We start from the raw sequence: 25,786 nt of genomic DNA on the forward strand, positions 1-25,786 counted from the left end.
GAAAACATACTAAGGGAAAGAAGCCAGACACAAAAGGTCACATATTCTGTGATTCGACTTATAAGACATACCGAGAACAGGTAAAATCTGTAGAGACAGAAAGCACCATGGTGGTTGCCAGTGACCAGTGGGAGACAGGAATGGTAGTAACTGGTAATGGTAGTACTGGTAGTAATAGGTGCAGGATTTCTTTTAAGGTGATGAAAAGAGGTTGGATCTGGATAGAGGTGGTTGTTGCGCATTGGGAATATACTAAATTGTTCACTTTCAAGTGGTTAATTTTATGTTACGTGAATTTCACCAAGGAAGGAAGGAGGAAAATAGAGAAGGAAGAATTTGGCAGGTGTATAGTGGGGCAGTGGACTGGCAGCTGAATCAGCATTGCCTGGGAACCTATTAGAAATGCAAACCCTCAGGCCCCTTCTCAGGCCTCCTGAATCAGAAATGTGGGAGTTGGGGGCTCAGTACTCTGTGTTTTAGTAAGGACTGCAGGTGATTCGGATGTATAGTAAAGGTTGAAATCCACTGTTTTCAGGATTAAATAAGGCAATTGAGCACATGGTATGTGGTAAGTGGTAATTATTATTACAGTCTGGTTCATTTGTCACAGGCTGAAACCAAACCCACATTTTAATGTGCCAAAATGACACATCTGAAGCCATGATGAATAAGTGTCTTCATCTCTACTCTATTTGAAAGGTTCAGACTCCAGAGACAGATGGAGATAAACTGCACTTGGCTCCACCCCAGCCTGCCAAACAATTTCTCATATCGCCCCCTTCCTCCCCACCTGTCGGCTGGCAGCCCATCAATGATGCCACGCCAGTCCTCAACTACGACCTCCTCTATGCTGTGGCCAAACTAGGACCAGGTAAGCTTTGTGGCCCATTTTAAAATAAACACTTGTCAGCAACCTAGAAAAGCCAAATGGGATTAACAGCCTTGAAATCCTGGGTTCACAGTAACATCTGCATTTCTAATGGATTTATTGCTCTCTGTGGACAATGAGAGGGAATGATGGATGAGGATGCAGCATCAGACTTTGCACCTGTTCAGAAGCAACTTGGGAACCTAAACTAAAATGACGTCAAGTCCACGCAGCTTCTGGATTGCAATGCAGATATTTTAAGATCCAGCAGCACTTCCTAATTCTTGTGGGATTTATCTCTATACCAGGAGGAAATTGTTTCCTCAGAATAGACAAAATGAGCATTACTAGCTGGAAGGAGGCATCTATGCTATGCAACCCAGTTTTACTGCTGTCACAGTGTTAGTGCACACTCAGGAACCCCCTGTTACAAGAAAACCTGCCTGCCAAAGTGAAACCTCCAAGTCCCTAAGAAGTCAGTCACGGCAGCCTCTAACTTTAAAAAAATCTTATGGTCACTTTGTTCTGATGTTGGCATATGGAGCTATGATTCACCATTCTCACTGCAGTGTAGTATTCTAAAATATGAATCTACCACCACACTCTACTTAGCCACTTTCCTGTTGATGGACATTTAGACTATTTTCAGGTTTTGGCTATAACAATCAAAGTAACAGTTAACATTCTTGTACATCTTTGTGCACTTTTCCAAAAGTTTCTTTAGGCTTTGTACCTAGAAGTAATATTGCCCTCAGTTTCAGCAGATGATGCCACCTTGCACCCCAAAGTATTTTTTCCTGTATTATATTGGGAGGGAAATAATAGAAATTGAAGGGCTGAAGCCAGGTGGCAGCTGAGATTTTTAGCACTGTGAATTGAGTGGTAACTAATGGCCATTATGTCTTCTCTATCTACTGCCAGTTATCTTGGGATAAGAAGGAGCTTTAAAAATAGGATCTGAATGCCTGACCCTACCCCAAGAGATTCTAATTTGATGTGGGTAAAGTCCAGGTATAGGTATGTTTTAAAGGCTCCCCAGCTGATTCTAATATGCAGATGAGTTTAAGAATCACTGGTAGCTAAATGCCAAGTACCAAGAATAGTAAACATAAGTTCTTACCAGCGTTTCTTAATGTTACAGGAGAACATTTGGCCCAGAATCACCCATCTCAGAAATCTGCAGTTTTAATAATCACATGTGTTGATTCTTGTATAGGCCAAAATCTGAGAACCCTAGGAATTATGGCGACCAACTGTCCTAGTTTCTCCAGGATTAAGGAGTCCCTTGGCTACAGGACCTTCACTGCTAAACTCAGAAAATTCCCAGGCAAACCAAGAAAAGCTGGTCATCTTACCGGGTACCCAGATTAAGATGATGCCAATCTGATTAATAAGCACTCCTTGCAAGAGAATTGCCAGCTGTCGTGTGGCCTGAAAGTTAAATTATAGAAGTTTCAAGAGCAAGCTCAGTGGAGGTTTCTTTGTAATCACCATCACATCACTTAGCTTCTCAGACCCTTTAAAATGGCCATAAGTTTTACCTTCAAAGAAGCAGTAGGTATGTCGAAGATGTGCTGATGAAAGAAGCAATATAATAATAAGGGAGATGTTAGTGAAATATGATTTCATTGAACATCTAGTTCACATCCAGGATCCTGATATTAGACACTCCCCCTTCAAAAATCCACATGTGTGATATGCTTAAAATTGCACAGTGTGTAAAGTAAATCGAGTCTGCTCACGCGAAGCCTTTTGAAGCCCTTTCTCACAGTCATTCAGGACGTTGCAGAAACAAGCACACTCATCCAAATGGACCAATTTCAGCCAAGGTCCTTGGAGCTGCCTATGCACAGATATTGACAAGGACACATCTTATGCACAGATATTGACAAGGACACATCTTAACACTCTGTAGAGATGTTTTGAATGTCAGCAAACAGAGCTCTTTATAGAATCACTAAGGTCTTGGCTATAGGACCTAGGAGTCTGACCTGCATTTTACAGAACAGGAAACTGAGGTCCAGAACAAAACAGGGAGCTGATTTGCCAATGAAAGAGCCAGAGCCCCCAGTGCTGTGCTCCTCCTACTTCACTATTTAGAAAGGGGACTCAAGCTATGTCAGACTTTCTGACCACCACACCCCAGCTGGACTCCACTTCACTCATGTGGAGCTGATCATCCAGTAAAATTCAAATTATTTTTTATCAAGAATGTGAATGAACATTTATTGTTGTCAGCATTCACAAAGATTGATGCAGAGAAAGCTAGGGGCAAGTTCCAGACACTCTTACTGGCTGACAGAGCTGAGTCCAGGCTCTGGAAGTCACAGACAGGGACAAATGTGACCTGGGACTGATGGAGGCAGAAGGCACAGATGGGATGGGAATTAGGCCCAGAAAGGATGCTCACAGAGCCTGACACAGAAGAGGGAGAAAGAAAGAGGGAGGAAGGAAATGGTCTTAAAGAGACAGAGGGAAAAAAAAAAGCAGGGTGTCAGGGCCGGGGGGGAGGGGGCGGTTCCATGTTGTAAATAACTTATCAACAATGTTAAAAATGCTGCCTTTTACCTTAATTGTGCAGTTAATCTATAGCACCCACATTCTTTTGTCACAATAAATGTACCATCTACCATTTTTGAAGGGCCCTGCTTTGTGATAAGCACAGAGATAGGACCTATTATTATCCCCATTTTATGGATTAGGAAACTGGGCTGTAGAAAGAAGCATGAACTTTCCCAAGGTGACACAGCTGGTTGGTGACATTGTCAAATTTCAAACCCTGGCTCTGCTGACTCCAGAGAGTAAACTTCACTGCTTTGCCAGGTGGCAGTCTATCAAGGATACTGGTTGGCTTGGCTGACTTCAGGCCTGCTCTGCTCTGACTCTGGCAAACATTTATTCTAGTCCTGAATCAAGAATTATTTCTAACAAAACACCAATCTAAACTTCCAGAAAGCATAACCTAGTGTCTGGTAAATGTGCAAATGGAGACTTGTTCATTGGGTACGAGAGCAAATATTGAGGGTTTCCTGATATTGTGACTGATACTGTGTCCATGGAACAGCTGTAATCTGGATGTATTTTCTAGGATATGTTTCTCTCTGTTCCTTGCTAGCAATTTGGGGCTGTTTTTGTTTCCCCCCCAATTTCCTATATCCTCGAAGCTTCCTCAGCCACACACATACGTGATTTATGTTCAACAATTGAGTTGAAAATATCAGAGATTAAATTAGAGATTATTTCAGCTGCAACAACGAGAGAGCAGGGCCACACCCTGCCTCCTCTCCATGGCATCCTCCTCCCCATCGCATCTCTGGGTCTCTGCCCCCTTCTGAACCAAGTGCCAAGGCAAGAGGTTGCTCCTTCAGTCTCCTCCTGTCACTTTGCACAAATGTTCACTTTTCCTTATAATAAGTTTCTATTGTTCTACTTACTGTCTTCTCTTCTTCTTGAGGGAAAAAAAAAAAAATGCATGTTTCATCCATTTCGGTATTCTCAGCACCTGAAAGTACCTGGCACATAGTAGATGCTCAATAAATATTGGAGGAATGAATGCATGCATGAATAAATGAATAGATCAGAGCTATTAGCTTGTCTAGAGATAGTTTATTTGCTGACAAACTTACTTTCTTGCAGCTTTAGCCAGACTCATTCAGGAAGCATTAAATTAATGTTTTCTATAATTAGAGGACTTCTAGCATTTTCATTTAAAAAAAGTGATTTACTAAAATTTATTTTTAATCCTTTGGCAGAATCACGTCAGTAACAAATTATAACTAATTTCATGTTAAAGATGACTACCTCAGTTCCCGAAGTACAGAAACAAATTAGAATGAGAACAGAGAAAAACAACTCAGATGATCAAAGCAATGTAGATTTGCAGTAGAGGAACGATTAACAGTGTTTAATTGGTAAAGCAGAGTGATTGAGAAGGTATGTAGATATCTAAAGCTGCTGGGGAAAAAGTCTAAAGAAAGAACATCATGGAGCAGGGATCCAGAGTGAGATGGGACTCAGGCTAAGTCAACCGACTGGCTGCCCCCAAAGGCAATGACACAATTTATTAGAACCCTTTCATGGAGAACAAATAAAACGGTGGGGATCCAGGCCTCATCTCAGACAAGCAAGGGGCAGAACAGTCTCTAGTTCTTTAAAGAGGAATAGTGGTGACCTTCTTTCAGAGAGGAACAAGTCCGATTCCTGAAAACTTCTAGAGAGGTCCGAGAAACAAACATAAAGAAAACAGTGCAATTATAATGAAACCATGTTCAGACCCAAACCTGTGGGTGGTGTTGAAATACTTTGAAATACTTTAGAAGATGTTACGACAGGAGACAAGGGCCATATTATATTCAAGAAGTGTCTCTCAGTTCTGTGTATTATACCTAGAGGAAGTTTATATTCTGAAAATTATGAGAGGCATAATTTTAAACATCCTTAATCATTGTCCCCATGACCATTCTATCTTTGATCCAGAAAGTAAAATAGATATTATACATTAGAAAATAAATAAAAATAATGACTTAAAATTATGTGGGGATGAAGATAAATGATGTACTATGTGCCAGGCACTCTTCTAAATACCTTACAATATGATTTAATGTTCACAGACAACAGCAGGTATTATTATTGTCCTACATTATACAGCTGGGAACGTGAGGCACAGAGTTGTTAAGTAACTTGCCCAAGGCTGCACAGCTACTAAATTAAAATAAAATATATCCTCTGCCACTAGCAAGAGGAGTAAAGGATTGATTGAGCCAGTACCGTTACCCTGGAAAGTGAAATATTTTTCTCTAGAAGAAATTTAAGATTGCTGTAAAAGAGAAATTTAAGAATACAAAACAACTTATGCCTTTTTCTCCCTCACATTTTATTTCGCTACGTTTTGGCACCCACTAAAACACACTACTGCATCAGTTCCTTATGGTACATTCCATGCTTTTTTCTAGTGTCCAGCAGGATGTGCAGATCAAAATTTGCCTTCCTCTGCTCTGTTTAGGGAACAGTTATTGTCTCTGTAAAACAGAATCCTTGTGTGTTTCTATGAGTCCCCCAGTGAATGTGTAGAAGCCCATCAGTTTAACAGTGACCTAGACAGAATCAGATGGGCTCTGACCTTGAGGGGAATTATGAGTTGAATATTTCTTTTAAAATATCTGTTGTTCCTGACTCCAGAAGCAGTACAGTGCCAGGTTCTTTTCTGATGTAAAACAAAATAGGACAAATAAAAACCCAGCCTAGCAAAATAGCTTATCCCCACCAATCGGCAGAAAATGGTAAAATAGAGATGCATGCACGGCACTAAACGGACAGTAAATCAGAGGTGGGAAGCAAAATGCCAACCTTTATTCTGCTCTCTCAGATGGCTCTGGAAGGTCATGTTCATTGTCACTGAAAATGCCTGCAGGGAGAGATATGAAAAGTCATTGTCTCTTCTTTTTTTTTCCCTCCTGCTATTTTTAGCTCTTGTTGGGAAGATCAATTTTAGTTAACTGCAGAGGAGGGTTTTTAAAATGGTGCTTGAGTTTCAAGTTGCGTATGTCTGCTATATTTAGATTTTTTTCGAAATTCTTCTGTATCAAAACATGACATAGTAAGGCAATTTTGCTGGTGTCACTGCTTGGCATAGTGTTTCTCCCAATGGAAAAAGACATTCCATTAACTAACGTAACCTATGCTAAAGAAACATTTTCTATTCCAGGATCTGATTCAGAGATAGAAAAAAAATCAGTTTTTAAAATATAGATGAGCACCTATATTTTTGGTGCATGTGGTGTGAATATTATATAAGGCCTCAATTCTCGTTTAGCAATTGCTATATTCTCTGATCACAGATTCAAGAGGGAACTAAAACAGCAAATGTCCCGTGTTCCCATTAGCACAGTGTCTCCGTGTGATATCCCACATAAGAGAATCAGACTGGGATCCCAGAGAACATGTTCAAATTTTCCCATTTCCTTTGAAAGAATTGTCACTGGAAAAAAAGTTGTTTCGAGAGGCTATTCTTTTAAGCATATAGTCCATTAATTTATCTCCCATCATTATGGAGTAGCAATATTAAAATACTTCCTTTTTTTATATTTGAGTATTTTATTCTTTTTATTTTAATTTATTATACTTTAAGTTCTGGGGTACATGTACAGAATATGCAGGTTTGTTATATAGGTTTACATGTGCCATGGTGGTTTGCTGCGTCCATCACCCTGTCATCTTCATTAGGTATTTTTCCTAATGTTAGCCCTCTCCAATCCCCCCTCCCCCTGCTATCCCTCCCCTAACTCCCCACCCCCCGACAGGCCCTGGTGTGTGATGTTCCCCTCACTGTGTCCATATGTTCTCATTGTTCAACACCTACTCATGAGTGAGAACATGTGGTGTTTGGCCTTTTCTAATTTTACAACATAAAATGTGTACGTTGTAGAAAAAAGACACATTACAAAAAGCTGGAAAAAGATGAATAACAAATCCTACTGCCCATAAAAAAGTACTTTAAGAAAGAATCATTGTAGTATTTACCCTTGTATTTTTTCTTATAGATGTGTGTGTGTGTCCTCACAGTTGTTATGGGGTCTGGGCCCCTAACATGGGGCAAGGGAGAAAAGGATGGTCCAGTCCCAGAGAAGACTTGGCCCACAGAGGCTCTCCCAGGCAGCTCCCCTTTTCTTCATCTCCACCACTTTCCTCTCACCCAGTGTCGATGAGCCCCTTTTCTCTGGTCTTCCTCCCTCTTTATCTTCCCACCCGTTTCCCCTCCATGTTGCCCTTATATTTCCTTGCCCATATCTTCCCTCTGGAGTTCTGCTTCTTTTTCTCAACCATTAATTCAGATCCTCAGTCAATCAGTTGATCCCATGAAGTACTTTGGGTCCTAAATATCTCAGGAGGGGATGAAGATAAATACCTACCATCCCCAATCTAGTATTAGAAACCTCCAGAAGATAAGCGAATGTTCTTATACTGAAATATACCCTTATACCAAAACTACTGAGTATGCTCTTTCTCTTCTCTTTCTCTTGCCGTCTCTCTCACTGTCATCCTCCCCCTTCCCCATCTTACCAAGGACTCCTTTTTTTTGTTTCCTACTTTGATATAGATCAGAACTGAGGAGGAGGAGGAAAGAAAGGAGAACTCCAATTATTTCATCAATATTTTCTTAAAATATATCCATACCAGGCCTACTGAGAGAAAATGTCAGTTTGTGGCCCTGATGTCACCTGCAGCATCCCAACTACATGCATGCCTAACTAAGTGGTGTAAGGTATTTATGCTGGACACCCAGTAGACCTGGATTGGAGTTCACCACTTTTCTCTGGGATCCACCAAAATTCAATAGGAGCTCATGAAAACACAAAAGAATCAGAAAGAAAAAAAAGTTTACAAAGGACTGAATTTCCTGGAATCTGTCTTTTAATCCTGAACCCTTCTTTCCATTTTCGCCTAGAAAATGAGTGCTTTCTCTGCTCCCAGATTGAGCTTGTGAATAGGTAGCGATCAAATAGCTGTGATTTTTAAGTTTCCAATAAGTCTCTCTGCTCCACAATATCTCCTTTTATTTTATAGCTGTAAATGGATATCCAATCATGAAGAGAGGCTTTTCTTTGCCTCAGGATGATTATTAAAACATAGGATGTCTTGGAGGCTTTGTTGATGTTTTAATCAACAGAGCTTCCAAGAAATATGGGATTATGTGAAAAGACCAATCTACATTTGATTGGTGTACCTGAAAGTGACGGGGAGAATGAAATCAAGTTGGAAAACGTTCTTCAGGATATTATCTAGGAGAACTTCCCCAACCTAGCAAGGCAGGCCAACATTCAAATTCAGGAAATATAGAGAACACCACAGAGGTATTCCTTGAGAAGAGCAACCCAAAGATACATAATCGTCAGATTCACCAGGGTTGAAATGAAGGAAAAAATGCTAAGGGCAGTCAGAGAGAAAGGTCAAGTTAACCACAAAGAGAAGCCCATCAGACTCATAGCAAATCTCATGGCAGAAACCCTACAAGCCAGAAGAGAGTGGGGGACAATATTCAACATCCTTAAAGAAAATAATTTTCAAACCAAAATTTCATATCCAGCCAAACTAAGCTTCATAAGTTAAGAAAAAATAAAATTCTTTACAGACAAGCAAATGCTGAGAGAATTTGTCACCACCAGACCTGCCTTACAAGAGCTCCTGAAGGAAGCACTAAACATGGAAAGAAACAACCAGTACCAGCCACTGCAGAAACATACCAAATTGTAAAGACCATCGACAATACGAAGAAACTGCATCAACTAATGGGCAAAACAACCAGCTAGCATCCAAATGGCAGGATCAATTTCACACATAACAATATTAACCTTAAATGTAAATGGGCAGCAAAAAAAAGCAGGGGTCGCAATCCTATTCTCTGATAAAACACATTTTAAACCAACATAGATCAAAAGAAACAAAGAAGGGCATTACATAATGATGGTAAATGGATCAATGCAGCAAGAAGAGCTAACTATTCTAAATACATACGTACCCCATACAGGAGCACCCAGATACATAAAGCAAGTTCTTAATGATCTACAAAGGGACCTAGACTCCCACACAATAATAGTGGGAGATCTTAACACCCCACTGTCAATATTAGACAGATCAGTAAGACAGAAAATTAACAAGGATATCCAGGACTTGAACTCAGACTGGACCAAGCAGACCTAATAGACATTCACAGAACTCTCCACCCCAAATCCACAGATTATACATTCTTCTCAGCACCACATCAAATTTATTCTAAAATTGACCACATAAGTGGAAGTAAAACACTCCTCAGCAAATGCAGTAGAATGAAAATCATAACAAACAGTCTCTCTGACCACAGTGCAATCAGATTAATACTTAAGATTAAGAAACCTGTGTTGAACAATGAGAACACATGGACACAAGGAGGGGAACATCATACACCAGGGCCTTTCAGGGGTTTGAAGGCTAGGGAAGGGATAGCAGGGGTTGCAGGGGATTGGGGAGGGATGTCATTAGGAGAAATACCTAATGTAGATGACAGGGCAATGAATGTAGCAAACCACCATGGCACATGTATACCTATGTAACAAACCTGCACGATCTGCACATATACCCCAGAACTTAAAGTATAATTTAAAAAAATAGGATGTGAGTTTGAATCTAGGCTCCACATTTTATTAACTCTGTGACCTTGAGCAAGTTTCTTAACTTCTCTGTGCCTCTGCTTCTTCAGTAGTAAAATCAGTTTGTGGCAAGCATCAAATGAGATAATCCATATAAAACTATATATCCAGTATCATACATAGGAAGGGCTCAGTTTATGTTACCTATTTATTGTCACTTGATTTTCAAACCATATATTAGTCTTTTATTAACATGTGTCACTGAGTATGATGACTCACCCCTGTAAATCTCAGCACTTTGGGAGGCTGAGGCAGGAACATCAGTTGAGCCTAGAAGTTTCAGACCAGCCTAGGAAATGTGGTGAGACCCCCGTCTCTACGCAAAATAAAAAATAAGATTATCCGGGTGTGGTGGTGCATACCTGTGGTGCCAGCTACTCAGGAGACTGAGGTAGGAGGATCACTTGAGCCCAGGAGGTTAAACCTGCAGTGAGCTGTGATTCTGCCACCGTACTCTGCCAAGGCAACAGAACAACGTAAGTCCCTGTTTCAATAATAATAAAAAGCATTTTTTAAAGTGCCTGTGTTAAGCTCTTAGCTCAGTGCTGCTCATTGTGAAAGCTATGATATTTTGGAGTTGACAGTCCTACACGCTGCAGTACATTTAACATCCTTGGGTCTCACCTACTAAATGCCAACATCCACCCACACCATATGACAAAAAAAAAAAAATCCATTTCCAAACACCATTAGGGATATAACACTCTTATGTGAGAACTACACTAATTATACTTTCTCAAATGTGACAGAGTTGCCAGAGGCATAGAAGCGGAGAGCGCCTAGTAAGGGGTCAGTGGTAGGCACAGAAAGAAGAGTGGAAGAGAGGCAAGATGTACAGAGAAGCAACCCATGCCTCCCAGCTTTGCTCACTCCTCTACCCCTTGCTAGACACACACTTTTTTTTCTTTCCCTTTAGATAACTAGAGGAAGACAAGAACAAAGAGGGTCTGCATGGCCCATATCCATTTATCAATTGCTACATAGCAAACTATCCCAAAAATGGAGGGCTTAAGACAACAATCATTTATTTTGCTCACAAATCTGCCATTTGGGCCAGGCTCAGGGGGAAGGCTCACATCTGTCCCACGCAATGTTTCCGGAGCAGCACAACTGGGGGCTGGCAAGTCAACTTTGAAGATGGTTCACTTACATGGTTGGCAAAATGATGCTGACTGTTAGTTGAGGGTTCTTACACTGTGGATCAGGGCCCTGGTTCTTAATATGGTCCTCTTCATGGGCTGCTTGGGCTTCCTTACAACTCAGAAGTAGGGTTTCAAGCATGAGCATTCTACAAGAGTGAAGTAGAAGCGCGTGGCATATTTGTGACCTAATTCAGAGGTCACACTGTTTACTTCCACCACATAGGTTGAGGGTCTCTTATCCAAAATGCTCAGGGCCAGACGTGCTTTGGATTTTGGATATCTTTGGATAAGGGCTACATAACCTGTACTATATTTGTCAAGACAGTCATTAAAGCTTGCCCAGGATTGAAGGGAGAGAACACAGAGGGAACACTCCTTAATGGAATGTGTCAAGGTTCGAGGAGAGAATGTGGGGTGAGAGATATTATGACCATCTTTGGAAAACACAACCTGCTACCACAAAAAATGTTCCTGTTGAGAATTCACCTGTAACATGAGACATAAGACAGTTTAAAAATGAGGAAAATGTAGAGGATCTTCTTCCAGAGTCCAAAGCTTCCTTCCCTAAGAGATGCAGATTAACTCAGTTTATAATTTATAGTCCTTTTCTTTTCATAATTTATTGTGTTCTTTTGAGAAGATTCATTGTCAAAGAGACCATACCTAGAATAACTATCAATGGCCAAAACAAAGCAAAGCAGGGTACAGAAGGAATACATAATCCATCTTTAGCTAGAGAACAAAGATTCACTAAAAATATGAGTTGCCATGAAAATGTATTAACAGTGAAAGATAAAACTAGACTCCCTTTCAGTAGAGTCGCTTATAGAATAGAAAAACAGTGGGAAGTATGAGAGTTAGGGACAGAGAGTGACTATGAGCACATTCTTTGAAGTCAGGCAAGCCTGAGTTTAAATCCTGGCTCTGCCATTTACTACCTATATGATCTCAACTTCCTGTTGTATAACTAGGTATTATGAAATGCACATGACAGAGCTGTTGTTATAATTAAATATCTATTGCATGCCAAGTAGTTAGAGACTTAGACCTGTGCCTGGCAGTTAGTAAGTGCTCCATAAACAATTGTCATTATGTTTAAGAAATGTGGTGAGTTTCCATGACACCTACCGTGTGCTAGCAGTGATAGAATGCTGATAACAGGATAGATGCTTGCCTTTAAATGGTTTTCAGCTTAGTTGAAAAGCTAAAACTTACACAAGTTAAACTATAAGAAGAAAATTCACGTGTGAGTACATAACAGACATCACACAAGTATGTTAGTAATGGCCAAGCTTGATGCTCTTCATAAATCAATCACGTATTCATTCAGCACTCACGTGTACTTAAGCTGTAGCAGTCACAAAGGGTTAAGTCTTGACTTCAGTGGCTTGAAATATAAAACACTGCTAGAGGAAATAACGAACACTACAAAAGGTGATATAATTAAGCATTATAAATGAGTGTTTCTAACTATCTCAGAAAAAGAAAAATCAGAGATCTCATTAACATGGCAACATACGATTTTCTGTCTCATGAGAATAGAGATATAGAAAAGGTTAGGAAGAGAGGCAAAAAAGGAGAGAAAATTACCAGTGATGACAGAGAAAGGGGAAGCAGTGGTTGGAGGAAAATGGATGGCCAGGTGCAGTGGCTCACACCTGTAATCCCAGCACTTTGGGAGGCCAAGGCAGGCAGATCAGGAGTTCAGGAGTTCAAGACCAGCCTGGCCAATGTGGTGAAACCCTGTCTCTTCTAAATTAACACTAATTTTTGTATTAGCCGGTGTGGTGGCATGTGCCTATAGTCTCAGCTACTCGGGAGGCTGAGGCAGGAAAATCACTTGAACCCAGGAGGCGGAAGTTGCAGTGAGTCAAGTTCGTGCCACTGTACTCTAGCCTGGGCAACAGAGGGAGACCCTGTCAAAAAATAAAAATAAAAAAGGATGGATTTGTTTTGAAGATTTGATTATGTGATACCCGCCTGTCACCATGGGATGCAGCTTGTTATCATTCACCCCTTACTGCTCTTTGCAATGGTGTCTCCACTGAGAAAAATGCTCTTTACAGTGGTTCAGCTGCTTAATTCTTTAACTGTTGTGTAATGTGATCAGATTACTTTATCATATTGGAAACCAGAAATTACTTGGAGCAACAATGGCCAAAATAATATCACCCTAAATAACCAAAGCATGTATCTTGGGAGAGGACTTTATCAAGTATTTGACACATATGTCTGTATTTCATAGTATTCCAGTGATACGAGTATTTTTCTCATTGATGAGGAAAACAGAGGTTCAGAAATGTTATATAACTTTTTCAGAGTCACATTACAGATATGCAATAAGGCGAAGTCTCCAACTGTTGTCTTACATGACTTATTATGGCACAGAAGTTAGTTCCTGTCCTGGGGAAACCAGCAAAGAATATTCTGAGTGGGAGGGTTAATCATGGATAGGCTTATAACAAGGGGTATGTGGGGAAGGAACATGCAGAGAAAGTTTTCAAAGCAATGCTCAACAGTGCTTGGTGACTGATGACAAATGATAAAAGAGAGAAAATTCAAGGATGATTGATTGTAAGGATTTGCACCTAGAAAGCTGGAAAATGATGGCACTTCTAAGAAGTGTGATAGCTGGAAAGGGAACCTAGATTGTCAGAGAAAATAATTCTACTTTAGATATGTGAGTTTGGAAAACAGTAGGCAACTTACAGAAAGATGTCAGTAAATCAGGATGCAGGTGTGAGATCAGGCCTGGATATGTAGCTCCTCACAGGGCAGGAACTGGGAGCTCATGATGACCAAGAGAAAAATGTCCTGGGAAGAAGAGCAGCAGGTGCTGAGGAACAGAGCAACGCTTGGCCTTGCCTGTTAGGTATCGCCGTATTTCGAAAGCCTCTAGTTCTGGGATTCTATCTATTCCTTGGCAGTACACATACAAGGATTTTGTCCAGCAGGCACTAAAGTTTTAGGAGGATTTCTTTGTCCCTCCATCATATTTTTCTTTTTTTTTTTTTTTTTTTTTTTTTTGAGACGGAGTCTCGCTCTTGTTACCCAGGCTGGAGTGCAATGGCGCGATCTCGGCTCACCGCAACCTCCGCCTCCTGGGTTCAGGCAATTCTCCTGCCTCAGCCTCCTGAGTAGCTGGGATTACAGGCACGCGCCACCGTGCCCAGCTAATTTTTTTGTATTAGTAGAGACGGGGTTTCACAATGTTGACCAGGATGGTCTCGATCTCTCGACATCGTGATCCACCCGCCTCGGCCTCCCAAAGTGCTGGGATTACAGGCTTGAGCCACCGCGCCCGGCCCATATTTTTCTTAATAGGAATCTAAACAATAAATCTCAAACTCTGCTGTAATACATAGACATGTAGCTCCATTTCATCTGTCTACCGTTACCATGTCTGAATTTTGCTGATTTTTACAAACTTTGCATAATCATACTGATTATTTTGAAAAGATGTTAGAGGCAGCCAAGTCATGTCCCATAAGCCAAAGGTGGCATGAGAGAGCAGCTCAGTGGCACTTGGACTGACAGCCACCAACACACTTCTCCACAATTGTGCCATGTGAGGTTGCGTCATGTCAACAAGTTTTCTAGGCCCTGGTCAGCACAAGGACTCGCCCTCCTCCCTCCTGAGAATGGGAAACAGCCCATGGGCACCTTAACTCCCTCCTCTAGATGTAGAGGGATTGGGACATTGTCACAAACCTGTCTCCAGCTACTTGGGAAAAGAGGAGACAGAACTTTGACATCTACTTTAAGGAAGGGCCAAACCTCAGTGAGAACCAAAGGCCTGAATGAGAATTTAACTTCTAACCATGTGCTAAAAGATTTTTCATTTACTTGACTGAAAATCTGTCTCCTGGGATAGGTACAAAACCCTGACCAATGCACTTTTTGGTGACTGTTTTTCTCATTGATGAGGAAAACAGAGGTTCAGAAATGTTATATAACTTTTTCAGAGTCACATTACAGATATGCAATAAGGCGAGATATGCAATAAGCCTCCCGAGTAGCTGAGACTATAGGCACATGCCACCACACCTGGCTAATACAAAAATTAGTGTTAATTTAGAAGGCATCTCCTTCATTGCTCCCCCTGTATCCCTGCTCCTGTCACTGTCTTCTCCTGTATCAGACTGGGCCGCCTTTCTGAACACAGAGGAGAGGACAGTTTCAATACCAGCAGAGGACTGAGCATATGATGGGTCAACCCTCCACTTATCTTTTCAGAGAAATGCTGGTTCCATTAGTCTTTTCTCACTGCACCAGGGCAGGAACCTCCCACCCTATGTGGATAAGGCTCGACAGGTTCTCTATCCCCAAACAAGCCCAGTTGGTCCCTGTGCCTGGTGACAGCATTGACGTCAGCCCCTGTGGTGGAGGAATTAGTTGAAGCCCAAAGGGAAAAAGAAGTCAAATAAAGAAAAATTCAATCCAGCAAGACCAAAGCCATTTCTTTTTATTTTGTGAGCTCTCAGCAGCTGTTAAGCTTTGCTGGATTTCGATAGTAAGAAAGTTTCCAAGAATAGAACAGTGCAATGTCAGAGTTAATGGGATCACAGCAATAAAATAGCTGTACTACTGAGAAATCTGATGGTCTTAAGTTGACGTGGAAGTTGCTTTGTACCCTGCACACAGAGTGGACTCCCTGCTTACCCTCCCATCCTGAGTGTACCCCCAACACACCTATTCTGAGGGGAAAGCAACCACTTCTGAAGTGGTAAACACTTTGCAAAAGAGGTGTCTTCAGGCTGGGCACGGTGGCTTATGCCTGTAATCCCAGAACTTTGGGAGGCCAAGGCAGGTGGATCACCTGAGGTCAGGAGTTCAAGATGAGCCTGGCCAACATGGTGAAACCCCGTCTCGACTAAAAATACAAAAAGTTAGCCAAGTGTGGTTGCCACTGCCTGTAATCCCAGCTACTCAGGAGGCTGACGCAGGAGAATCACTTGAACCCAGGAGGCAGAGGTTGCAGTGAGCCAAGATCGTATCATTGCACTCTAGCCTTGGCAACAAGAGCAAAGCAAAACAAAAACAAAAACAAACAAACAAAAAAGGGCATTTTAAAAGGAATGTTCTTTATACAGACCAGGGAAAACAAAAGGTTTAATCAAAGGCCTAGCTTTGTTAGGTGTATCTTATTAATTTCCTTAAAATGTCCAGCTTCTTCCTAACAGATGAAAAAAGGGAAAGGGTGTCTGAGTTCTCTGAATTCTCTGGCCTGAGCCTTGCCCTCACCTCCATCCCACGTCCTGCATCTCTGTGGCAGTTTTCTTTCTATTCCTCATCTGAGGCTGACAGAGCCATTCCCCCTTCATCAATGCATTCCCATCCACAGAGCAATGAATGAAACTACAGCAGCTACCAGTGTTTCTTCAAAAGGGACTTCCCCTGCAAATGTAAGAACTTGAAAGAAATCCTACACACAAAAACGAGAATCACCACCATATTTGATGACTCAGCAAACATTTCTTTCTCTGTCTCTCTTTGGAGGGTGTCTTTCATTCAGAATTGCAAAGAGTTCCTAAAGGAAAGACAACATTTGAGAAACCCTGGATGCGGTCAACTCAGACACTGTTAACTGTGGAACTCTGAGTGACTTGATGCTCTCTCCTGAACAACGATGAGAACACCAGAATGGAAGCTGGTGGCTGGGAGCGCCATAGAACCCATCCGGGATTCCTTCCCTCCTTTCCTTTATGCATTCTCAGCTTCCTTCCCTCCATTGTCCTCTACCTGCACTGTCACCATTTTTCAGCAAAACAAACAAACAAACAAACTATGCAGAATGGAGAAAGGGAGAGGGCACATTATGTGTGCACCAGTGTCCTCATGGGGCCATAGCCTCCTGCTGGCAGTTCTATGTAACCATGGCCACCCAGACACAGAAGCACTGAGAAGTACCTAGGGTTGATGTGTACACATGCAGATTCCACTAAATCAGAATTTGCAGGGTTCCATTCCCATACTGATAAACTCTTTTTTTTTTTTTTTTAGACAGAATCTTGCTCTATGGCCCAGGCTGGAGTGCAGTGGCACGATCTCAGCTCATTGAACCATCACCTCCTGGGCTTAAGTGATTCTCGTGCTTCAGCCTGCTGAGTAGCTGGGACTAAAGGCATGCATACCCAGATATATATATTTATTTTAGTAGAGTTGAGGTTTCACCATGTTGACCAGGCTGGTCTTGAACTGACCTCAAGTGTTCCACCCACTTCAACCTCCCAAAATGCTGGGATTACAGGTCACCATGTTGACCGGGCTGGTCTTGAACTGACCTAAGTGTTCCACCCACTTCGACCTCCCAAAATGCTGAGACATTGTGCCCAGCCTAAACTCTTTTTTTAAAAAAAAAAAAAAAACAAGCTCTCAGTTTATTGTCAGATGTTTCAGAACCACTGCTAAGAGACACCCCCAACCAGAGCTGCCCACCCCGACCCAGAGCCTTTGATATAACCCTTGGATAAAGTTGCTTTGATGTAGGTTTCTCTCCTTAGCAATGTCTGCAGATTATCTTTTTACCTGGGGACATGGATAAAAATGCCAAAATATTTTAGGGAGAAAGGAACCCACACAATTAAATGAACCTTACTTAGCATCAATTCATACAGCACTACACCATATATGTGTAGTATGCAACTTCCCCATGGATTACAGCATAGCTGGGTTAGTTGGAGCAACTGTCAATTCTTGCTCCATAAGGCAGGATAGCAAATAATAGCATGACTGATCAGGCAGGCATCTCCTTCATTGCTCCCCCTGTATCCCTGCTCCTGTCACTGTCTTCTCCTGTATCAGACTGGGTCATACCAGCTCACTTGTGTCAGAGATTCAATGCTTGTTAATGCAGTTCTCCCTACCTATGATTTCACCATTTCTAGACTTTAAACACAGAGTCTTTATCAGCCATGCTTCAGTGGCTGTGGCTGCTTCTATTTCTCTGTACTATCAACATGCAGGGAAACACTGAAGCTGTAACATTATATTTCTGTGAAATATTTGCTGCCCCGTACCTAGGAAAGCCTTTACTCTATATAGCATGATGTTGAGGGTAAGGGGTGCCCAATAAAGACTTCTCTGACTCTTAACTGAATGAACACACCCTCAGCAGGGTATGGCTGTGTGGGTTTGCTAGGATTGCCATAACAAAGTGCCACTAACCGCCGGGTGTGGTGGCTCACACCTGTAATCCCAGCACTTTGAGAGGCCAAGGTGGGCAGATCACCCGAGATCAGAAGTTCAAGACCAGCCTGGCCAACATGGTGAAACTCCATCTCTAATAAAAATACAAAAATTAGATGGGCGTGATGGTGTGTGCCTGTAATCACAGCTAGTGGGGAGGCTGAGGCCTGAGAATCACTTGAACATGGGAGGAAAAGGTTGCAGTGAGCCGAGATCATGTCACTCAACTCCAGCCTGGGCAACAGGGCAACAATCTGTCTCAAAAAAAAAAAAAAATGCCACAAATAGAGTGGATTTTACTACAAAAATTTATTGGCTCACAGTTCTGGAAGTTAGAAGTTCAAATTAAGGTGTACACAGGGCAATGCTGTCTCTGAAGGCATCAGGGAAGGATCTGTTTTTGGCATCCCCTAGCTTCGGGTAGTTCTTTGCTTATGGCTGCATAACCTCAATCTTCACATGGCATTCTCCCTGTGTGTCAATGTCCAAACTTCCTTATTCTATAAGGGTGCCAGTCACATTAAAGTAGAGTCCACGCTAATGACCTCATCTTGACTTGATCATCTGCAAAGACCTTACTTCCAGATAAAATTACTTTCACAGCTGCAGAAGGTTAGGACTTCAACATTTTTCCAGGGGACTGAATTCAACCAATCACAATGGCTGACTCTGAATGTCTGTATCCTTCCCAGTATCGCTTAGAAGAGCTTTGATATTTATTGCATTATCAATGCTCCTCATTCCCTAACATCAGCACCCAGAATTTGAAACTATACCTTGCGAAAGTTGGTTATTTGCACCATTCAGGCACAGTAGCATATAAATAGTGCCCTGTTACTGGAACTGACAATACTTGCTCCAGCCATCCAGTGGAGGCACTTGAAAGACTGAGAATAGCAGGTTCCTGAGCCACGTGGGGTCTGGCTTTGATCCTGGAAGAAGGGTACCATTTAGTGTACTCTGGAGAAGAAGTGAGCCTATGCCACGTAAAAGTAGCTAGTTTTGTGGCCCTAATAACGTAGCTGTCATGATTAGGAGCCAACAAATAACTAGTTTGACAAAAACGAAGAAAGAATCGATGCAGGTAGTGTTGGAAAAGATTGGTGAGAGATTATGCAGGGTCTTCTGTGCTGGACTAAAAAATTTGTGCTTGATTTTGTGAGATCTAGAGAGCCACTGGCCAGGAGGATATCTGGGAGTCATTGTTTTTGGAAGATTTTTCTTTTGATCCATGAAAGATGGGAAGTGAAGGATGGGATGTCTGGAGAAGATTAAGATGAGTATGTCAATAATGAAGTTGAAAAGTTACAAGTATGCAGGTTGAGAATGTCCCCTCCCCTTACCCCATACCTGGAGGTCTTCTGCTTGTCTTCAAGACCCAGATCAGCTGCCAGTCCACTACGAAGCCTTTCAGAGCTACTTGCTCCTTACTATTTGGTGTCATAGTCCTTAACACACACTGCCACCCTAGTGTTCACCATATTATATTGTGAAACATCTGTCTCCACATATCTCCACTGGACTGTGCACTTGTAAAAGGCACACATACGTGCCTTGTAGCCTTTATGAGTAGCACTAGACCATGAGAGATGCTCAAGAAACATCTTCTGAAGCAACGGAAGGACAGACAGAAAGCCAGTCGGCTAACAGCAATTTGACTGTAAAATGAGCCAGTCAAGAATGATAGACACTTGGAACTAGAAAGGGCCTTGATGGTCATCTAACCCAGTTCCCCAGGAACCACTGTGAATCCTGGGCATGTGATGACCCTGCCTTATTCCATCCTGGAGCAGCTTCGGCTGTAAGAAGTGTACAGCTGGAGGGGCACTCAGAGACCACGATATTCAAAAGATAAAGAAGTGAAGTTATTGGTTCAAGGTTACTCAACAATTAGCATCAAGGTTGGAGAATAAAAGATAAACTAATATGACTAACCACCAGGCCCATCCGGTCCTCTCCACCATCCTACGGAGTGGAGGTATTACCATGTTGAAATTTACGGTTAAGGATGTGGAGGCTAAAAGGTATTGAGCAGCTTGTTTGGGACTGCCCAGTTGATAAGTGGCAGAGCCAGGATGTGAGGAAATTGATCTCTTTCCACTTGCTAACACCCTGTGCCATCCCTGCATAAGATCGCAGGCTTCCTGAGACCCTATAAAATGCTCCTCTCATTTTCCAAGCAGACCCTGCCCCAGTATCTCTTTTGAAATCCCTCCCATTTTCTCACTTGCATTATTCTTGCTTTTCAGGAGAGAAGTATGAGCTCCATGCAGGGACTGAGTCCACCCCAAGTGTCGTCGTGCACGTGTGCGACAGTGACATAGAGGAAGAAGAGGACCCAAAGACTTCCCCAAAGCCAAAAATCATCCAGACTCGGCGTCCTGGCCTGCCACCCTCCGTGTCCAACTGAGCTGCCTGCTCTGCCTCGACGATAATAGCCGTCTCCTCTTTATCATGCTTTTTCCCCCCTGTTGTTTGTCAAAAAAAAAAAATTGCCTTTAAATTCCTGGGTGTTTGGTTGTTTGAGATTCCTTCCTTGTTATCAAGCCTCTCGGACAAAAGGGCTAGGAAAAGGTGATATGTCTCCTGATCATATCATACCCATTAAGTATAACCCATTATTTAGAAGGTTCTAGGGAAAAAAGTAGTATTTTTCTTGTTAACCAATCAGCACAGCCTATATCTTTGTTCTCTCATGTTGATCCAAACCAGAGACATCAGTAACAAATAGCACCTGTGTTGTTTGTGAGCTGTTTCAGTCCCAGTCCTGACATGTGTGCGTTGTTGTTTCCTGGCCACTTAAATAGGACCATATGTAAACTTGACTTTGACTGCATGAGATATCCCTATCTGGTCTCACTCAGTCCTCTGCATCCCGACATTCCCAGGACATGCATGATCACCAGCATTTATTTTCATGATTTGAAGATATCCTATAACTCACAGATTGTCAGCAGCCAGCCATGTCCTATCTAGATTAGGAAAATTATCAGTATATTCCAGCTCAACAAGTCTGGGTATATTCACTATTGTGAGTCAATACACCATAGCTCTGTTGAAATTCCCGGAGGCAAAATTGAGCTTGGCCCCAAAGATATTCCTCAATAGATTTTGAACACCGCTCCCCTGTAGAACTTTCCCGACCTCGTTGGGGAGGCTTGTCCAGGGTGATAGAGACCGATTTCAGATGAACCTATTTATTACAAAAGTTTCCTGGTGTCTGAATGATTGTTTTCTCTCTTTGTATATTTGTACAAATGTTTCAGCTGTGCTTTTAAAATCTGGATTTTTTTTATTTAGTGATTGTTCAAACTTTAGCTGCTTCAAGACATAATGTGCATTGCTTATGAATGCCTTCATATACTAATACAGATACTCTGATAATATTACACTCTAGTATGGATAACGCTGAATTTTGAAAGGACACAAAATATCTAATGCCAATATATACATGATTAGCCAACATCTTTGCTATCAAGACCACTTGTTTTTAAATAAAGATGCAAGTGTCAATTGTAGGTGACTAGGATGAAGCTAAAACTCCAGAATGCAGCAGCAGCAGCTGGCATGTTAAAATGGGGAAGTATAATAGATACATGTATGCCGGTCCTACTCACGCAATGCCCGTGTGCTCAGACAAGTTACTTGTTTTTGTTACGTGTAATTTTTCTATTTCTCTAGCCCAAAGTGCATTACAGAAGATACACCTATAGAACCATTACCTTCTGCTATATGTGCCAGGCCTCATCTACTCCTGTACATTAATGAATTACTTTAGATGCAAATGCAGATTACAGTGGAGTGGGGAATTACTTTCATTACCCAAGCCTCAGAAAAACACAGAAGAACAATAACACAGCCAACAGATTGAGGGATTGTTGTGGTTTTTGACTAAGGTGTATGTTAGTTTCATCAGAAACTTAAAGCATAGACTGATCACTCAGAAATTAAAGTCCGTTTTACTGTGAATATAGCAATATAGTACTGGACACAGTACAGGTGAAACTGAGGAGAGCAATGCTTGTAAAATCCTGAGTTTCCATAAGGAAAATGAAAACTCCTTTTAAAAATAAAATCTGAGGAGTGTACAATAAGCATATGCTTTGATTTTCCTTTGCTGTGGAGGTTTTTGGTTTTTCATTGATGATGAGAGACTACAGACTTAATAGTGGAGAAATGGTGTCCTCTAGTGGAAGAAATAGTAGACTCAGCTATTCAGATGCAGAGCACTGTAGCAGCCAGCCTTTCCAAGCTGACTCTTCTCAGCCATCTGTGGGGTCATTTGACATTTTAAGCTACCCTGAATTTCCAGAATGCAGGTTCTAAAAAAATCTAGGTGAGAGAAAGTGTTTGAAAATGATTTTTAAAAAGACATGTCCGACATTTTTAACAACTTAGTAAAAGTTGAAATGACCAGTTTGTGTAGTCATAAAAGAAACGCAATGAAGTGTATGACCTCTGTAGTTAGTAAAACTTATTGCCCTGTGTCAATGTTAACCTGTTTCAGATCAAGTAATTCTTTCACTATGTTGGGTTTGGGGAGGGGCGAAAAGAGGGGCTTTCCTTAGGAGAACAATAAGAAATGGAAAGGCTCCTTGAAGTGTTGCAATGGAACCTCCTAGCACTGTGAAAGTCAGAATCGCCTCAGCATTTCCATGACGCACATTATGCAAACCTCTTTAGCACTATTTTAAGTTTGAAAAGTTTAACAGTGAAGGGGAAGGGGAAAATTTCCACCAACTGAATCATTTGTGCACGTGTATAGCTCAACGAGCTTAGACTTCAAATATATCTGGTGAATGACTCTTTGTCCATGTGGTGTAATTTCTGTGTTGTCGACCTGAGTTGAGTATTCTTGAGGGGTGTTTGTGGAGGAGTGCATTTCAACCTAGAGTTTTTCTAAGAAGTCCCCAACATATAGCGTTAACCCATACACCTAGGTTCTTCCTGAAAGTGGGGGAAGATGGTTGGCAGCCATCTCTTGAGGGAAGGGGGATTTGAGCAGAGCCTGAAGGGCTGGGTTGGCCTCTGATGAGAGGAACTGGAAGAGCTCCCTGTATTACTGCTGTGTTTCAACATCTTGGTCCTAAAAGCCATTTCAAGTGTACTAAGAAACTCTTTTAATGTCTTCCCACTCTATTCTCTTGTTAAAAGCACGGTAAGAGACCTGGGTTGGCAAAAAAAATTATTATTCAGGAAAAAGCACTATCATAATCTAAATGATTGATACATTAAATTTCATTAAACTAAAGGGCTTCTGTTCATCAGATGGCTATTAGGAGAATGAAAAGGAACAGCATCATACTGGAAAAGTGTATTTGAGATATATGTAGTTGTCAAATAAATTATATCCAATTTTTTTTAAAAAAATACCCTACAAATCATTAAGGAAACAGACAATCCATTGCCTTTATTGTCAAAATAATTTCAAAGGCACTTCACACATACAGGGCAATTCACATACACACAGACCTACACAAAATGCCCAGATGATCCATTAACTTTCAGAAGATGCTGAACTTCATTGCTTATCAGACAAAAGCAAATGACAATCTCAGAGATACAACACAGAGCTATCAGAATAACTAAAATTAAGTCTGGGGAAATATTAACTCCTTGTAAGGATATGAAGGAAGAGGAACTGTCATGTACCACTGGTGGAGTGTCACCTGGTACTGCCACTTCACAGCACTGTTCTGCTAAAGCTAACCTGCCTCTCTGGGAGAAATTCCACTCCAGGGCATGCACCTGGTAGATGCGAGTGCTCACATCTATCAAAATACTTCTACAATAATGTCCCTAGCAAAGTTGTTTGTCACAGCCATTAACTGGATACAACCCAAATGTCCTTCAACTGTAGAATAAACTGTGCTATCCTCCCACAAAGGAATGTTACAAAGCAGTAAGACACATAAACTAGTGGTACATATAGGAACGTAAATGGATCTCAAAATCATATTTTGAGCAAAAGAGAAAAACTAGACATGAAAGAATATATAATGCATGACTCCTTTTAGCAAGCTAAGAAACAGTCAAAACTGGCCAATATGAATAGAAATGATAATAGTGAGCATTATGAAAAAAACCTAGGACTGTAAGGTCCCCTGTCCCCACCCCCAAACTAAGAAGGTGCTAAGAGTCCAAAGAATGACTCAGACAAGTCCAATGTGAGGAGCAGATGAGTTTATTAGGACTTACATACAGGGCACTTCTGGATGGTGGCAAGATAACTCTAGAGACCTGTTCCGCCTTCCATCCCTAAACTGCTTTCAAGCTAATTTTCTGGCTCTTTGCCTACTGTTTGAGCAATGAGACTGTTTTTCTTGGTAGGTCCTCAAATACTCTCCAAGATATTGGGTTCTTAGGGACACCTGTTCCTCAGCTCTGCACCAGGGTCTTGGCTCACTGCCTGGCCTTCCAAGTTCAGGCAGCAGACTTACACCCTTCGGTGACCTGGTGGGTGACCTGTCAACACTCCGGTGGCCACCTTTTGGAAGGTACTGACTGAGAGAAACCCTCTCATATGGAAGCCTTCTGGGGTGCCATAAATATTCTACATCTCGGTCTGGATCTCCATATGGATGTATACACATGTAAAATTTATTAAAATATGTGTCATATACTACAGTCAGTTATACCTCAACTAAAACAAAAGCTGTTCTCCCTGAGAACAGAGAAGAAGGAACCTTTAGTTATGATGGGGGTTTAGAACATCCTCATACGAAAAACATAAGTCTCCTGTCTTATGTCTGTGAGATATTTCCATATATTCAAAGCCTTCGTTTAAAATCTGTAAATAAGTATGCCTTTTTAAAAGAGAGAGCACAGGACTTAGGCGTCAGGTGAAACACAGTTCAAGTAACAAACTGTGTGCCTGACACTGGGTTTTCCGTGGTGAACAAGGTAGCTTTTGTCTCTGCCATTTCAGAGAGTGTAGCCTAGCATGGAAAAGAGATAAGAAATAAGCATATAACGGCCACAGATTCTCATAGGTGAGTACAGAGAAGAAAACTAAAAGTACCCTATGAGAATAGAGAATAAAAAGTGGAGGATCATAGTCGGGGAAGGGCCATCTAAGGAGGTGACATTTAAGCTGACTTGGGGGCACTGGCTACAGAAGTGCTGCTAGAAAAGCATTCCAGGCAGCAGGGCTTGAAGGCCGTGACTCTGGAAAGGCCTCGTCTCATCGTATTGGAGGAGGCTGAGGGATGTTGTTGGTATGACTGAGGCACAGGGAGTGAGGGCAAGCACAGTTCAGGATGAGGTTGGAAAGCAGGCAGGGCCCAGGCTTGGTAGGACCTATTATTAATAGATCAGGCTGGGGGCTTGATGTTCATTTTAAGGGTTTTCAACAAGGGAATTATATGACCCAATTTGTCTGGTAAATCCTTTTTTTTTTTTTTTTA

General features: G+C 41.6%; 1 protein-coding gene across 5 annotated transcripts in view; it reads left to right on the plus strand.

The window, feature by feature from the left end:
- Positions 1-23,184, plus strand: part of RCAN2 (regulator of calcineurin 2) — a 285,671-nt gene extending 262,487 nt beyond the window's left edge. For 3 of the 5 annotated variants that reach the window (XM_012448794.2, XM_021676055.2, XM_012448796.2), the window contains 2 exons: positions 700-871; positions 20,630-23,184. In XM_012448794.2, the coding sequence (XP_012304217.1) occupies positions 700-871; positions 20,630-20,790 (333 nt within the window). In that variant the 3' untranslated portion in view covers positions 20,791-23,184. The remainder of the gene's footprint in view (positions 1-699; positions 872-20,629) is intronic. The other 2 variants (XM_012448795.3, XM_064360995.1) reach the window with 1 other exon arrangement.
- Positions 23,185-25,786: the final 2,602 nt, after the last annotated feature.

This window comes from Aotus nancymaae, unplaced genomic scaffold (genome assembly GCF_030222135.1).
Source record: "Aotus nancymaae isolate 86718 unplaced genomic scaffold, 86718_ANA_hifiasm-v0.15.2.pri h1tg000040l, whole genome shotgun sequence".
In the NCBI taxonomy this organism is placed as follows: domain Eukaryota; kingdom Metazoa; phylum Chordata; class Mammalia; order Primates; family Aotidae; genus Aotus; species Aotus nancymaae.